At 38.5% G+C, this 18,479-nt stretch overlaps 1 protein-coding gene and 1 long non-coding RNA gene across 2 annotated transcripts; one reads left to right on the top strand and one right to left on the bottom strand.

Moving 5' to 3' along the window:
* LOC139144327 (uncharacterized) lies at positions 1-7,309 on the top strand. Its single transcript, XM_070715029.1, has 5 exons — positions 1-91; positions 651-736; positions 1,116-1,148; positions 6,092-6,157; positions 6,605-7,309. Exons 1-5 carry the CDS (start codon positions 1-3, stop codon positions 7,307-7,309), a joined length of 981 nt encoding a protein of 326 aa, XP_070571130.1.
* Positions 7,310-8,730: 1,421 nt separating this feature from the next.
* On the bottom strand, positions 8,731-18,225 carry LOC139143470 (uncharacterized). The gene is made up of 4 exons (XR_011554594.1): positions 17,785-18,225; positions 15,211-15,288; positions 9,716-9,781; positions 8,731-9,272 (listed from the first exon to the last, which is right to left on the bottom strand). It is a non-coding gene; the product is annotated as an uncharacterized lncRNA (long non-coding RNA).
* Between the last annotated feature and the right edge of the window lie 254 nt (positions 18,226-18,479).

The raw sequence follows: 18,479 nt of genomic DNA, 5'->3' as shown, positions 1-18,479 counted from the left end.
ATGTGCAGCAGACCCGTCGGGCCGTCGCTGGAACATAACTTACATGTAACAGACGCAGCTAATGCTATCTCACCGATAGATGGCGCAAACAGTAAAGTAGATATCAAGCCATAAAACACGCTTATCGAGTACGAGTGATAGCACTCGCTGAGCGGAAACGAGTAGCTTGCACTGGACTCGTTGTGTAAATTACACGAAGCCTTTGTTGCTCGAGGTAAACTGTTTAATAACTTGCGGAAAAGCCGCGGATAAGGGAAAGAAACTTTTGTCTGGTAGGGTATATTATAAGTTACGTTTCCGGTTTTTTTTTTGGTTTTTTTTTTGTTATCTTTTTCTCCTCGATGTTCAGTTTGAATAACATGAGAGATAAATCCCCATTTCCAATGTTATAGGGCGCTAGACCAAAAAAATATCACACAAATCACCTTCGGATATTGAGAGGGCGCTAGACTAAAAAAAAATCTCGCACAAATCACCTTCGGATACTAGAGGGCGATAGACTACAAAAAATCCTTTCAGAATATAGGCGGCATAAATCATATTCAGATGTCAGGGGTTGTTATACAACCATATTAATTTTCAGTAAATTTGAGCCATTTACAATGACTACCTGTGCAGTGGTTTATTTATTGATTGATCTATTTATTTAGTTTTGCAGCAAGACAATGCCGATGACACAGTCAGCCAGAGCAAACTAGGATCACCGTCAGAGCCAGAATCACAGCTAGAATCTTCGGTGGGTAAAACTAACCGATGTTATGGCCTTTGACCACCACATTTTCCAGTCTAATAAAATTTTTATATAAGTTTTTAAACTTTTCTTTCGTTTTTTTTTTTTTTTTTTGCTGAAAGTGTTTCCCATTTGGACACAAAATATATACCATGACACTGGTTTTAAAGCTTAGCAATATTTTCAAAAAATTTGTCGCATATAATTACAAGTAACAAGTAGACTGTTTTGTTGGCGACGTCAAAGCAAGTTAACATGGCGATCAAAATTTGTCGGTAATTTGATAACCTATCATGACGCAGCAAATCGTAACCAGCATATTATATGTATACTGTCAACACCAACTCAGTCCATAATATTTCTGTCTTTCCCTTTTTTAACTCAGGGCACAGACAAAGGAAGGGGAATATCACCAACAGTACGTCTACATCAGATAGAAATCGTAATAGTTCATGGAAATTTTCGTAGAGTCATAAATACATTCAAGGACGTGACAAACACCTACAGGCATTCAAAGATACTTGTCGTGAATCATTACGATACATGGGATCTCCTTCACGGGAAGATTTTTTCCCTTGTCTGTTAAGAATGTGTGGGGGTACCGTTAATGTCATGTCTCCTGCGGAAGCAAAACTTGCAATGATAAATCAAGTCGAGTGTCATATTTCACTGTTTAAGCGTTTGCGACGCCATGATGGTCAACTAGATTATACGTTTCCAAATATAGATATAAAATTTCAGTCGATCAATGGTGCTTCTGAACGAAACCAAGAATTCTTGTATACAGATATTGGTGTCCCTATACTCTGTAAACCAGACGAAAGTTTACCTCTTTCAGTGATTCGTTTTAACGGCCACGAATATACTTGTGTCATAATATGGTGCAAACTCATGGTACAGGTTATAGAACATATTGAAATAGAAAAATCTGCAAATGTCGAATCGATTAGCACAGCAATACATAAAACCTATCATCGCCTTAGACGTTATGCAATTTTTAAGGCTCATGTCATTTCAAGAGCTTCCAATTGTAGATACCAGTCTTCCTATTATGACAAAGATGATGTGTTAGGTCCAAATTATGGATACAGTCTGTTGTTGGAGTCTGTAAATGCAATAAGACGACTCATGCCATCCTCAGCAGCAAAACTATTGTTAGACTTGTGAACGATTCCCCATTCTTGTATATGTTGAACTAACCCAATTGAATACATGTGACATGCCTTCGTATGCGAGTTTACTTGTGACATAACAGCCTCATCCACGGCCCTTCTCCAGAAAGGCCCAATGAGGTACACGCACTTTGATCGATTATGTACAGACTCACAACATGAAAGTGTATATATAAACGGATGGCATGGTATTGTAATCACTATGCAAGCATGGAACATCAACGTGTCTCTGAACTGGAGCGGGCTGTACAACAACTGGAATCAAGCACCAGCACCGAGATTGAACAATTACCTGTCTCCAATGTGGCTCTAGTTATGGAACAATTTGCATCTGAAAACGCTGGCTCTAACGACGATTTTGCATCGTTACAGGTGTATCACCCCATATGTAATAATTAACCCAATATGTAATACTAACCCAATATGTAATAACGCTTAACCCAATATGTAATACTAACCCAATATGTAATAACACTTAACCCAATATGTAATACTAACCCAATATGTAATAACACTTAACCCAATATGTAATAAAATTAACTTGGATATAATACTAAGCATAACAACACAAAAAAAATGCCTAACAACCATCAACACATCCCTGTGTGGCCAAAACACTTCAAAACTGTAGATGAAAGCGGCGACAATTATTGAGATCAGAAAACTTGCTAAAAACTAGGAACGCCCACGTACCATAATCAAGCCATCAGCGAGCATTTAAATTTAATTTTTCCTTAATTTTCATACAGCGGAAAATACCTGAACACACACACATTTCTTATAATCATTTAGCAATAATTTCATGACCGAATGAAAAGTTTCACCAATATTGCTTGTTCCTGACCACACGACAATCAGAAAATAACAGCAATGGTTCAAAATGTTTACTTGTTTGTTTACATGCGGAACGCTTATGGCTGTCAACATTCATAAAACCAAACACAATTTATGGTAAATATGAAAGCGACTACCGATATATTAATATGATGTGTAATATCACAACATTATGGGCAAATTAACGGGAATATTATCCTGACAGAAATGTTTCCACGGATTAATAAAGAGAAGAAACTATACATGTAGCTCTGAAAGGCTGAAGTGACCAACTTCGATTGAATGATAATACTGGCCTTTCGTATATAAGTCTTACTTTACTGGATAAAAGAAAAATTCATTGAACTATATTTGGTATTCTCCAATATGTAATAAAGTCCCATAGAGAATGCATGGAAGTGTTATTACATATTGGGTTAACCAAATATGTAATAATGTCCCCATAGAGAATGCATGGACGTTTTATTACATATTGGGTTAACCCAATATGTAATAAAGTCCCCATAGAGAATGCATGGACATTTTATTACATATTGGGTTAACCCAATATGTAATAAAGTCCCCATAGAGAATGCATGGACGTTTTATTACATATTGGGTTAACCCAATATGTAATAAAGTCCCCATAGAGAATGCATGGAAGTTTTATTACATATTGGGTTAACCCAATATGTAATAAAGTCCCCATAGAGAATGCATGGACGTTTTATTACATATTGGGTTAACCCAATATGTAATAAAGTCCCCATAGAGAATGCATGGACGTTTTATTACATATTGGGTTAACCTAATATGTAATAAAGTCCCCATAGAGAATGCATGGACGTTTTATTACATATTGGGTTAACCCAATATGTAATAAAGTCCCCATGGAGAATGCATGGACGTTTTATTACATATTGGGTTAACCCAATATGTAATAAAGTCCCCATAGAGAATGCATGGAAGTTTTATTACATATTGGGTTAACCCAATATGTAATAAAGTCCCCATAGAGAATGCATGGAAGTTTTATTACATATTGGGTTAACCCAATATGTAATAAAGTCCCCATAGAGAATGCATGGAAGTTTTATTACATATTGGGTTAACCCAATATGTAATAAAGTCCCCATAGAGAATGCATGAAAGTTTTATTACATATTGGGTTAACCCAATATGTAATAAAATTTTAACACATTGTCTTATAAAACTTGTTTACATATTGTTAAAATTATTATACGTTGTTTTCAATCGGGTTAGAACCCAAAACCTCAATTTTATTTTCAATCTTTATTTTTCTTATTTTACTCTATTTACCAAGTTAAAACATTAATGACGCTCTCGACCGTCAACACATTGTGTACACATTTTGAAGTCCATATCTATTTTTAAAGGTTTTTTAAATCACACGAAATTATAGTTGTGAAAAGAAGCAATGCAGTCTGCACATGTGTGTACCCTGTTTATCTCAACATGCGTTTTAGAGATGAGCATGAAACTGCAGTTGACACATAGTGAAAATCATCAAATTTACACCGGCAGCACCTTTAACTTATCAATCATATCATATCCTAATTTTTAAAACTCAGTATTTCCTTCCATTCCGCCAAATTATTTCACGAACGTACATCCATGATCCCGTTCCTGTAAACAGTAGATTAACCCATGCGTTCAACCATTTTGTGCTGTTGATAATTTCCTTTAATTCAAGCACAATGCCACTACTTTGGCCGAACTGTTTGTATATTTGTCGCATACTGTGATACCCTGCAAAAGTGTCAGCGTTGTAACTGACTTTTGGTAGTCTTTCTGTATACATGGATATTGGGTTAGTATTACATATATTGGGTTAAGTGTTATTACATATTGGGTTAGTATTACATATGCATGTGAAGGAGTAAGCATTCCGTCGATATCTGGAACAACAACCGAAAAGTCCGGTGTGATAATGCAAATACACTTTGCCCATATCGCTTAAATAGTTAAAAGGTTTCACGATAGCAGTTTTAACAACGGGGAAACTGAATTTTTTTTGTCTCCATTTTATACCACTTTATCGTATAAAACCAAGATGCAATCTGTCATCGAATTGGTACTACAATCAACAGACTGAAAAGATTGCTGAGCAATACAGGAAACATCATCTGGCAAAGAAAATCAAAATCTGAGAGAGCTGCCATATAAGTAATCAAAGTTGGCGGCATGAATTAAATAAACCAATACTCTCCTCAGACCAAACCGATTTCAAAGGCCGTTTACAGCAAATATTGTTAACAAAACCATGAAACCTGGGAATGGCTAAACACAGAGAAACAAGATTTATTTCTCGAAACAGCCCTTCACAATATGCTTTTCAAACACCGGAAAGCAGGCACCAATATCGACCCGAAATCTATTACAAAGTCCACGAAAAATTGACACAAAACTAAAAGTTCGGATGCCTAAAACAAACTAATCGTTGACAGATTAGTACAACATTTACTGTTAACATAACGAGCACTAGCAACGCTCATAATATGCCCTAAAACAAAAATCCTTATAAGCGTCCAGAAACTCCGGTCGATGCTGGGTCATGTTAATTATAATATGACACCACACACCGGATCGCTCACTATAGAGTCAGTCAATAGTGGCTAACTCTCTCAATAACGAATCTGGCTTCTCCTCCTCGAGGACGAGGATGACTTCATTACACAACCAAGCGGATGGGACACAAAACAAGAGAGCGACTGATGAAGGAACCCCATTTTTGGTTCCGAAACACCATTAAGACGAATCACTCAATCAACAAACCGGTTTACCGGGGACCCAGATCACATGACTAGGGTCAAAGCACTATCGATTCACCGGTGTCTTGCCATGTATTCCACACAAAATAAATGCAATGATCCTTTTATTCACCATAACGTAATACTAAACAATCTTGGTAGAGCCGATGTGTGGAGTTGCCCTCATTTTCCTTTATATCTTACATATTGGTTAGCATTACATATTGGGTAAAAAAAACTCGAAAAACCTTTGAAAAATTATCAAATTTTAGAAATGCTGCAGGTTGTGAAGGGGCTTGATCATGGTTGCTATGCATATTTTAGTCTTATTTTGGTCAGTATTATATCCCAAATTCATTTTTATTACATATTGGGTTAAGTGTTACTACATATTGGGTTAGTATTACATATTGGGTTAAGTGTTATTACATATTGGTTAGTATTACATATTGGGTTAAGTGTTATTACATATTGGGTTAGTATTACATATTGGGTTAAAAGTTATTACATATTGGGTTAGTATTTCATATTGGGTTAAGTGTTATTACATATTGGGTTAGTATTACATATTGGGTTAATTATTACATATTGGGGTGATACAACAGGTAGTGGCGAGTACTGCTGACATCGGTGAATGGCTTGATGAAATGAACGAGCAGTTATCAAAAAATGTAAGTATATAATTAAAGCCACTGTGTTTAACAGTAGTTGTAACTTTTAAGAGTATTTTCACCATTTTTCTTACACATCGCGACCTATTCATGTAAATAACCATACTGAATCGTGAAGAATCGCCTAATGCTTGACTTCAGTGTGCAACCTTTGTCAATATCCTGTGCCAAAGAATGTCGTCAACATGAATTTCTGATCGGACAGAAATTCAATGAATGTTTACAACCACCCTGCAACGTTATTGAACTTATACGCATGGGTACAATGAGACCATGGCTAATCAATATTTAGTGTGATTTCAGTAGAAGCTTGCCTGGTTTCAAACATAAATATGGGCCAAAAATGATCAAAAGTTAGTCTACTTCCGGTATTCAAATGTTGTTGGTCGACCACAAAAAACATATATCTAATTTGTGTGTTCTGTTTTCTCTTTTTTCTCCAAACAGCGTTGCGAATATGACCAAACCATCGTCGGCGATCCAGCTACTTTACATCCATTGATGGTCACTGGAAATTTCGAATCGATAGTCCGTCTCTATCGAACCGCTAATGACACCATGTTACCATTTGAAAAAGCGTGTAGGGTGCCCCCAGACTACATGCTACAGCGAGGCCAGACCAATGACTTTCCGTGTCTGGCTTTGATGGAAGACAGCACATATCAAGTGGTTTCTTTGAAAGAAGTATGGAATATGATCCCGATACAGTCGAACAACGACGTGTATTCTGTGTTGAGCGACGAACAGAGAATTGCTTACGATACGTATTTTCTTAAACAGAACTTACAAAGGTACCGCCACAAGAACAAAATCGGCAATTTCTTAGATAAAGAGACGCTACCTCGTATAAAATTACTAGGGGTTGATCGTGACAGCAAGCGATTTTTGACGGCCACAGTGGGGTTGCCAGTCCTGTTTGACACGACTTTAGCGTTCCCACCTGCCCTTCAAAATAAATTACACCACTTTCAACACGATAGCTGTTTAACGGCCGGTGTCGTTTATGGGTTCAAATTGGTAAAAGATTTGAGCAAAGTCGAGCGGGTACAATTGGGGATGATTGATGACCGTGCTGCAGAGTTGCCCGCCGTATCTTACTTACATCGACGACGGCACAAGTCGCCAAAAAGTGTCAGTTGCACATCTAATTAAATCAAGTATACAGCATACATTCGAGTGTCCAGTTGAGATGGTTGGGGTTGGCGAATCTGACCAAACACAGATGAATAGTGTTCGATCTGTCGCCAGATATCGTTCCGCAGCATCTGGCAAATCAATGTCGGGAGATCAGTATGATAAATTTGGTTTTACCGTTTTGGGCTGTTTCGTACTGCAATAGGATCGGTAACCTCAGACGCAACTGCCATATTTGGCATAAAATTTCTAACAGGGGGACATGCAGAAAAACATGGTCGTCGTTTGATTAAACAAAATCAAAGTAATATAGAAGGTATGAAATACCAGTGCTGGGTATTGCGTGAGTTTTTAAATGGCCCGCATAATACAAGGCATCATAGTAATAAGATCAAGACACTTTCAGAACATTTAAACACAAAAGAAGGGAGGCAGTTATGTTTAAATATTCAACAAAGATTTACCGGGTATGAAAAACTTGTGTCCGATCTCCGTGAAGAACTGGCACAAAAGAATGATGCCTTAACTGACTGCAAAACAGAAAAGAAAAATGTAGCCGTCTTGAAGAACGGCAAGTCGCCTTAGAACAACAACTTGAAGTTGGTCAAAGGAACTTATCAAATCGGCTGAAGGTTATCGAAACCAATTTGGGATTGCTAGGCATTTTGGATTTGGCAACTGTTCATTTTCCTCACTTAAGAAAACGATCCTTTCCTCTTTCTCGCGTAATAAATACAATGCCCGTTCTTTGTCTGTTTTGCAGTCAGTTGAGGCATCATTCTTTTGTGCCAGTTCTTCACGGAGATCGGACACAAGTTTTTCATACCCGGTAAATCTTTGTTGAAAATTTAAACATAACTGCCTCCCTTCTTTTGTGTTTAAATGTTCTTAAAGTGTCTTGATCTTATTACTATGATGCCTTGTATTATGCGGGCCATTTAAAAACTCACGCAATACCCAGCACAGGTATTTCATACCTTCTATATTACTTTGATTTTGTTTAATCAAACGACGACCATGTTTTTCTGCATGTCCCCCTGTTAGAAATTTTATGCCAAATATGGCAGTTGCGTCTGAGGTTACCGATCCTATTGCAGTACGAAACAGCCCAAAACGGTTAAAACCAAATTTATCATACTGATCTCCCGACATTGATTTGCCAGATGCTGCGGAACGATATCTGGCGACAGATCGAACACTATTCATCTGTGTTTGGTCAGATTCGCCAACCCCAACCATCTCAACTGGACACTCGAATGTATGCTGTATACTTGATTTAATTAGATGTGCAACTGACACTTTTTGGCGACTTGTGCCGTCGTCGATGTAAGTAAGATACGGCGGGCAACTCTGCAGCACGGTCATCAATCATCCCCAATTGTACCCGCTCGACTTTGCTCAAATCTTTTACCAATTTGAACCCATAAACGACACCGGCCGTTAAACAGCTATCATGTTGAAAGTGGTATAATTTATTTTGAAGGGCAGGTGGGAACACTAAAGTCGTGTCAAACAGGACTGGCAACCCCACTGTGGCCATCAAAAATCGCTTGCTGTCACGATCAACCCCTAGTAATTTTATACGAGGTAGCGTCTCTTTATCTAAGAAATTGCCGATTTTGTTCTTGTGGCGGTACCTTTGTAAGTTCTGTTTAAGAAAATACGTATCGTAAGCAATTCTCTGTTCGTCGCTCAACACAGAATACACGTCGTTGTTCGACTGTATCGGGATCATATTCCATACTTCTTTCAAAGAAACCACTTGATATGTGCTGTCTTCCATCAAAGCCAGACACGGAAAGTCATTGGTCTGGCCTCGCTGTAGCATGTAGTCTGGGGGCACCCTACACGCTTTTTCAAATGGTAACATGGTGTCATTAGCGGTTCGATAGAGACGGACTATCGATTCGAAATTTCCAGTGACCATCAATGGATGTAAAGTAGCTGGATCGCCGACGATGGTTTGGTCATATTCGCAACGCTGTTTGGAGAAAAAAGAGAAAACAGAACACACAAATTAGATATATTTTTGTGGTCGACCAACAACATTTGAATACCGGAAGTAGACTAACTTTTGATCATTTTGGCCCATATTTATGTTTGAAACCAGGCAAGCTTCTACTGAAATCACACTAAATATTGATTAGCCATGGTCTCATTGTACCCATGCGTATAAGTTCAATAACGTTGCAGGGTGGTTGTAAACATTCATTGAATTTCTGTCCGATCAGAAATTCATATTGACGACATTCTTTGGCACAGGATATTGACAAAGGTTGCACACTGAGGTCAAGCATTAGGCGATTCTTCACGATTCAGTATGGTTATTTACATGAATAGGTCGCGATGTGTAAGAAAAATGGTGAAAATACTCTTAAAAGTTACAACTACTGTTAAACACAGTGGCTTTAATTATATACTTACATTTTTTGATAACTGCTCGTTCATTTCATCAAGCCATTCACCGATGTCAGCAGTACTCGCCACTACCTGTAACGATGCAAAATCGTCGTTAGAGCCAGCGTTTTCAGATGCAAATTGTTCCATAACTAGAGCCACATTGGAGACAGGTAATTGTTCAATCTCGGTGCTGGTGCTTGAATCCAGTTGTTGTACAGCCCGCTCCAGTTCAGAGACACGTTGATGTTCCATGCTTGCATAGTGATTACAATACCATGCCATCCGTTTATATATACACTTTCATGTTGTGAGTCTGTACATAATCGATCAAAGTGCGTGTACCTCATTGGGCCTTTCTGGAGAAGGGGCGTGGCGGACCCCGAGAGAGAGGGGGGGGCGTGGATGAAGCTGTTATGTCACAAGTAAACTCGCATACGAAGGCATGTCACATGTATTCAATTGGGTTAGTTCAACATATACAAGAATGGGGAATCTCGTTCACAAGTCTAACAATACTTTTGCTGCTGAGGATGGCATGAGTCGTCTTATTGCATTTACACACTCCAACAACAGACTGTATCCATAATTTTGACCTAACACATCATCTTTGTCATAATAGGAAGACTTGTATATACAGTGGGAAGCTCTTGAAATGACATGGGCCTTAAAAATTGCATATCTTCTAAGCCGATGATAGTTTTTATGTATTGCTGTGCTGATCGATTCGACATTCGCAGATTTTTCTATTTCAAGATGTTGTACAACATTTAACATGAGTTTGCACCATATTATGACACAAGTATATTCGTGGCCGTTAAAACGAATCACTGAAAGAGGTAAACTTTCGTCTGGTTTACAGAGTATAGGGACACCAATATCTGTATACAAGAATTCTTGGTTTCGTTCAGAAGCACCATTGATCGACTGAAATTTTATATCTATATTTGGAAACGTATAATCTAGTTGACCATCATGGCGTCGCAAACGCTTAAACAGTGAAATATGACACTCGACTTGATTTATCATTGCAAGTTTTGCTTCCGCAGGAGACATGACATTAACGGTACCCCCACACATTCTTAACAGACAAGGGAAAAAATCTTCCCGTGAAGGAGATCCCATGTATCGTAATGATTCACGACAAGCATCTTTGAATGCCTGTAGGTGTTTGTCACGTCCTTGAAATGTATTTATGACTCTACGAAAATTTCCATGAACTATTACGATTTCTATCTGATGTAGACGCACTGTTGATGATATTCCCCTTCCTTTGTCTGTGCCCTGAGTTAAAAAAGGGGAAAGACAGAAGTATTATGGACTGAGTTGGTGTTGACAGTATACATATAATATGCTGGTTACGATTTGCTGCGTCATGATAGGTTATCAAATTACCGACAAATTTTGATCGCCATGTTAACTTGCTTTGACGTCGCCAACAAAACAGTCTACTTGTTACTTGTAATTATATGCGATAAATTTTTTGAAAATATTGCTAAGCTTTAAAACCAGTGTCATGGTATATATTTTGTGTCCAAATGGGAAACACTTTCAGCAAAAAAAAAAAACATAGGGCCAAAGTCCCTGAAGCTACTATAGACATGGATACAAAATTAAGTATTTCCTGACAGTATGAAATTATCTCACTAAGGTCATCCTAGGGACCTGTAAACCAAATATTAAAGCTGTCTGACCAGCGGTTTTGAAAAAACAAGCGACTCAACAGTTGACAGAGCTCTGCTGTGTTACGTGGAGAATAACCTTTTCTGACACATGTATTGATGAAGAAGGTGGATATCTTTGATAGCTCATTTCAGGATGGAAAAAAAATTCTGTAAAAATACAGATTTGCATATTTCATCACAATTTTAACAAATCTAAGTTGGGTTATCCCTAGGGACCTGTATACCAAATAACAAAGCTGTCTGACCAGTGGGTATGAAGAAGAAGATTTTTTACCAAAAACGCCTTTTTTGGTGCTAATTTGCATATTTTCAACAATATCAAAAAATTAATAAAAAGAGTATCTCAAAATCATATATTTTATCCACACAACAAATATCAAATCAGTAAGTACTGCAGTTCTCTAGATATTTGAGTGGACGGACGCCTCACAAACGGACATACATAATACATACATACATACATACTGACAGTGCACACCGAACAGATACCCATCCCAATAGCTTCTATAAGACTATATTAGTCTATAGTAGCTAATAAACGAGAGTTAATTACATTCTAATTAAAGTCAACAAGGCTTGCTTAAATCAAGATTTTCGTAATAAAAAAACAGCATATCTGTCAGGTTATAAAGAATCTTAAGCTGGTTATTTTATCAGTATTTTCATCCAATTAACCAAGCACATTTTATCTTTCAAATTAACATTGTAAGTAAGTTCTGTTGAATAAGGGACGGACCATTAGATCTTGGGAGGGGGGTGGTCAAAAACAGAAAAAAAAAATTTTCAGAGCAGAAAGTTAGGAAAAAAAAAATCTTCAAACTAGTTTGCAAAATTACAAAAAAAATAAATAAGAAGACAAAGGCGTAAAAAAAAAAATCTGCAAAAGTCTTTAAAATTTTGAATTTTTTTTAGATTTTACCGACAGAAAGCAACTTTCTGTATTTTTAGTACATCCTCCCGGCACATTTTTAATTTTAATTTATACATTTAGAGTGACTGTATCCCTTATACTGGAAGTTGTGATTATCTTATCTTTTCAGGACTTGTATTCTGATCACTTGAAAATTATGAAATTATAGAACCTGTTTTCTACTTGTTTCCTGCGTACAAACCAAGCAGGTACACTAGGTAAAACATTGAAACTATGGTATGGTTGTCAAGACAGAAAGTTGTATTTGCCTTTTAAGATCAAGGTAAACAGATGCAGGCCACATCAGTTTCATTTTTTTCACAGCATTTTATTGCAATGATGAATGCAAGAATGGGTGAACAAGTAGAAACACGTCAATAATGATAAAACAACATATCAAGTCATTATGTATTATTTTGCTTTTAAAAGGGCATTTTCAATTCTTTTTTCTGCAAAAACAGCCTCAAAAAACAACAGCAACACATGTTTTAACATTCAACAATACACTACGTAGAAAGACATCTATCCAACAAATCCCAACACAAAAACACACAAAAGGGGTTGAACTTTGAAAGTTTCTCGATAGCAAATACTGAATAAATCTGCATGAATAATCGTTTTTGTGTAGCAAATTTCAAAGAAATTGGACAAGCCCTTTCAGAGAATACAGGTTTTTGACCATGAATGGCATAAATTGCCCTAAAAAGACAAATATTGAAATTTCAAAACATCTATACACATCCAATCAATTTGGACATGCTGCTACAGAGAAATAGATGTTTTGATCAAAAAAGGGCAACAATTGCTCTAAAAACACAAATATGCAAATTTAACTATATTGTTTAGCTTATTTTAGCGTCTCAGCTTGTCAAAATCAATTGTAAATCATGAGATATGCATGATGTTTGGTGGGGTGAATGTAGCCATTGCATCACGCAGTAGAAAGGGAAGCCAGGAAACCAAAATAGTCAATTTTCAAGACTATAGGAAGCTACTGAGGAGCAAGAAGACCATGTTTCAGAGGAAGATGTGTAATCCGAAAAAATGCTCCCAAAGTGCCACCAAATAACACCATTTTAATCTCTATTTTTCAAACCTCCAATGGCAGGAGGGGGACACCCCCTCCTGACCTCCCCCCGCAAAAATACTCCCCAAGTGCCACCAAATAACACCATTTTAATCTCTATTTTCAAAAGCTCCAACGGCAGCAGGGGGACACCCCCTCCTGACCACCCCCCGCAAAAATAGTACCCAAGTGCCAAATAACACCATTTTAATCTCATTTTTCAAAAGCTCCAACAGCAGCAGGGGGACACCCCCTCCTGACCATCCCCCGCATAAATACTCCCCAAGTGCCACCAAATAACACCATTTTAATCTCTATTTTTCAAACCTCCAATGGCAGGAGGGGGACACCCCCTCCTGACCTCCCCCCGCAAAAATACTCCCCAAGTGCCACCAAATAACACCATTGTAATCTCTATTTTTCAAAAGCTCCAACGGCAGCAGGGGGACACCCCCCTCCGAATCCCCCCCCCCCCCCCCCGTGACCGCTTGCGTGGCCGCTTGTGGTGCTTGGCACGACATCTTTGCCCTCTTTATCTTCAAAAAAAATTATAAATCTGAAAATTTACTCTGAAAAAAAAAAATTGCACAGCTAATCTCAATTGGAAAAAAAAAATTTCAGAAATTTACAATAGTAAAAAAAAAATTTCCACAATTCATTGTGACCACCCCCCCTCCCAAGGTCTAATGGTCCATCCCTAAGTTGAGACTGTACGTACTCAGAGAAAGCACACTAAAGAGACAAATGTTTGAAACTTAAGAAGTTCAAGGTCATCAAAAGCATCATGTAACACTTTCATTGCACTGTTTACACAGATTGCATAATTGCTATAAATAGCACATGAGGAATCTTACAGCCCAGCTTTACCATAAAAACCCTATCACTTTGACCACTCTTTTAATTGTCCACTCTATTTTTTTCCTCAAAAAGTAATTTTATTTTATCCTTACCAAGTCAACCATAAATGGAAATTAGAACATTCTCTATCTCTATTTATTTGACCACCCTATCATGACAAACTATTTTGAGCAATTTCTTTAAGATAACATACAGGGCACAATAAATGACGGTTCAGAATATGTCAAAGTTGGGATTCAGGAAAGTTGCCTTTACATGTTTTAATCCTCCAAGATGGTAAGCATTTCACTATGAACAGTCAAAAAAAGTTGAACTTTCTGATAATTCTACACTAAGATTATTTAAAATATTAATTTTTTTTTCTGGGTGAATTGATAGGGTTTATACAGTACAAGAATTACATACAATGTAAGTCAAATTTTGATCAAAAATGACAAAAAAAAATCCTTAAAAATACAGATTTGCATATTTCATCACGATTTGAACAAATCTAAGTTGGGTTGTCCCTAGGGACCTGTATACCAAATAACAAAGCTGTCTGACCAGCAGTTATGAAGAAGAAGATTTTTTACCAAAAACGCCTTTTTTGGCATTAATTTGCCTATTTTCAACAATATCAAAAAATTAAAAAAAATAGTTTCTCTAAATCATATTTTTCATCTACACAACAAATATCAAATCAGTAAGTACTGCAGTTCTCAAGATATTTGAGTGGACGGACGCCTCACAAACGGACATACATACATACATACATACATACATACATACATACATACATACATACATACATACATACATACATACATACATACATACATACATACATACATACATACATACAGACTGACGACGGACGCCGGATGGATACCCATCCCAATAGCTTCTATAGACTATAGTCTATAGTAGCTAAAAACGAAAGAAAATTTTAAAAACTTATATCAAAATTTTATTAGACTGGAAAATGTGGTGGTCAAAGGCCATAACATCGGTTAGTTTTACCCACCGAAGATTCTAGCTGTGATTCTGGCTCTGACGGTGATCCTAGTTTGCTCTGGCTGACTGTGTCATCGGCATTGTCTTGCTGCAAAAGTAAATAAATAGATCAATCAATAAATAAACCACTGCACAGGTAGTCATTGTAAATGGCTCAAATTTACTGAAAATTAATATGGTTGTATAACAACCCCTGACATCTGAATATGATTTATGCCGCCTATATTCTGAAAGGATCCTTTGTAGTCTATCGCCCTCTAGTATCCGAAGGTGATTTGTGCGAGATTTTTTTTAGTCTAGCGCCCTCTCAATATCCGAAGGTGATTTGTGTGATATTTTTTTGGTCTAGCGCCCTATAACATTGGAAATGGGGATTTATCTCTCATGTTATTCAAACTGAACATCGAGGAGAAAAAGATAACAAAAAAAAACCGGAAACGTAACTTATAATATACCCTACCAGACAAAAGTTTCTTTCCCTTATCCGCGGCTTTTCCGCAAGTTATTAAACAGTTTACCTCGAGCAAACAAAGGGTTCGTGTAATTTACACAACGAGTCCAGTACAAGCTACTCGTTTCCGCTCAGCGAGTGCTATCAGTCGTACTCGATAATGTAATATTTAAAGCCTAATCACTTCGCTCAATGATATTGCCTATTGTATGAAGGATTGGATAGGATGCGAGCATCGTTGCTTCACACCAAACACAACGTATTCCTTTACTGAAACCTAGTCTACCATAAACTCTCAACCTCCCAATCCTTATTCTCCCAATCCTAATTCTCCCATTCCTCAATTCTCCCCATCCTCACATCGATATAAAATAAAGGACATTGAAAAATCATTTCACAAAAACTTTCCAGCCATTATTCTAATACCCCGACTTATATAACCTGCGGTATCAAACTGTCATAGATAGCGGATGCAATGAACTTGCCGAATTATTTGCATGACAAATTCTTCAGACGTGTCACAGGAGCTGGCGATGGGTAATCGTAACAATCCCCTTTAAAGATGCCTTTGCATGGAGTTCCGTACTCCGATACTTTTACTCCTTCGGGGAGCCAAAGTAAAAATGGGATTACCTGGCAGATTTTCAGTCAACAAATGCCAAGCTGCAAATGATTATGTACTTCTCCTGCCATGAACACATTTAGGTTTCTGAAGGTCAAGTCGTCATGGGAGACTTACTCCTTCCTGCCAAAACTGCTTCTATGTAGAAACACGCGTGTCCGATCCCCGTCTTGGGGCGCCCTCTAGCTTACCCAGGTAAAGGTTATCAGACGCTAAACACTGATCAACTGTATAATACATCTTTCAGTTTGGAATGCCAAACTGAGCAAAAAGCCCTTGTAAAATTTACAGAGGGCACCCCCAGACAGGATCCTGCAACTGGCAGGCGGCCGTAAGGCCAGGGCTTTTAGTATTCGCCCCCTGTCTAAGGGAACCACTACTGAGAAACGACAATCTATTTTGCATTTACACTTTAATGATCTTCTGCAAACTTAAACCACAACAAAATTCCCTCAGGAATTGACACAACAGATAAAGCACTTCAACTCTGTCGCTGAGATGTACTAACTGACTTCTCAAAACTCGTCGAACTTTTTTTTTCTTTTTCTGTAACTCCGACAGTTGGAGCCGCATCTACAAGCAGAAAGGCTTTCACAATAGCACACCTCAAATGTCTACAAGTTTCCTCTCCGAAAACTGCAACGGTGGGCATCACATACATCACCTTACTATAAGCTTACGTTCAATCCCTCACAGGGAGAAACTCGTCACCATTTAGCCGTGGCCGTGACCACAGTTACTACATCTTCCATACTCTCGCATGCAGCCACCTTACTATACATTCCGTCCCTCACAGGGACTACATCATTCCCTCGCAGGGAAAACAGGGTGGGCATCGCATGCAGCCACCTTACTGTACATTCCGTCCCTCACAAGGGACTACATCATTCCCTCGCAGGGAAGACAGGGTGGGCATCGCATGCAGCCACCTTACTGTACATTCCGTCCCTCACAAGGGACTACATCATTCCCTCGCAGGGAAGACAGGGTGTGCATCGCATGCAGCCACCTTACTGTACATTCAGTCCCTCACAAGGGACTACATCATTCCCTCGCAGGGAAGACACAGGGTGGGCATCGCATGCAGCCACCTTACTATATATCCCGTCCCTCACAGGGACTACATCATTCCCTCGCAGGGAAGACAGGGTGGGCATCGCATGCAGCCACCAAATATGCATTCCACCTCTTACGGGGAAAAGAAAAATTGTGGGCGGTGTAAGAAACTGTGCAAGAAACTCTTAGACTTCATTTATGAACTCGTAATTATATGCATTTTAAATTCTCTCACATGAAAATAATGGGACAACTGTGCCCAACGTGGGCTAAACTTGTAATAGTATAGTTTGCCGTACAGCTAAAATGAGTAGCCCACTGCCATACACAAATTGTAATGATGAAGAGCTATGTCACTGTCATCATGGGTGTGCATCCATGCTGTCATATGGTCTTTGTAATATCTGACATAAAATCCATCCACAATACTCGGCTCAGTCTAAAAGTACACGTACCTGAACGCTTTCTTTACCGGGGGTTGGACATCCCCACTAATGTTGGTGGACGCCATACCGGCAAACGCATGTGGCACAGTAAGGGGAGCTGAGTGCCCGGCACATGTGGCCATGAACGTAGCAACTGCCAGAACTGGTCGTAAAGTCTGGATTTCTCCATGCGCTGAAATGCCTGGGCAGTCGCCGAGGTTGCACTGTTGGTATGAAGGGTGGAAGCTGAAACCATCCTGAGCTCGTTGTCGTCGGCGGCCTGGCTGTGTGAGGAATGACACCTTGTGTTCCCTGGGGACTACTTTATACTTTGTTGTATTAATGAATATTTATGAGTTCACACCTGGCGGAATATTTTCGCTATATGCTTAGGCTTTGAATAAGCGTGATTTATGGCTTGACATCTATTTTACTGTTTGTACCATCTATCGGTGAGATATTAGCTGCGTCTGTTACATGTCCCAGCGACGGCCCGACACAGGTTATCGCATCGTAACGTTGCTTGGATAGTCGTTCGAGGCGGGCGGCCGCAGGTCGCCGTTTACTTGGTTTCCTTCAAAACCGTGTCTGGGATTTTCTTTATATGCCTTTGTTTTTTTTTTAATGCGCTCTTAAAGGTGATAGATGAAGGTGCTTTTCAAGGAATTTTAATTATCACGCCATATAATTTGAATGGAGCCTCCGGGAAAAAATCGCAGACACAG

The sequence above is a fragment of the Ptychodera flava genome, chromosome 11, assembly GCF_041260155.1.
Source record: "Ptychodera flava strain L36383 chromosome 11, AS_Pfla_20210202, whole genome shotgun sequence".
Classification (NCBI taxonomy): domain Eukaryota; kingdom Metazoa; phylum Hemichordata; class Enteropneusta; family Ptychoderidae; genus Ptychodera; species Ptychodera flava.
The sequence above is the reverse complement of the archived record's forward strand: the minus strand, read 5'-3'. Positions and strand labels throughout refer to the sequence as shown.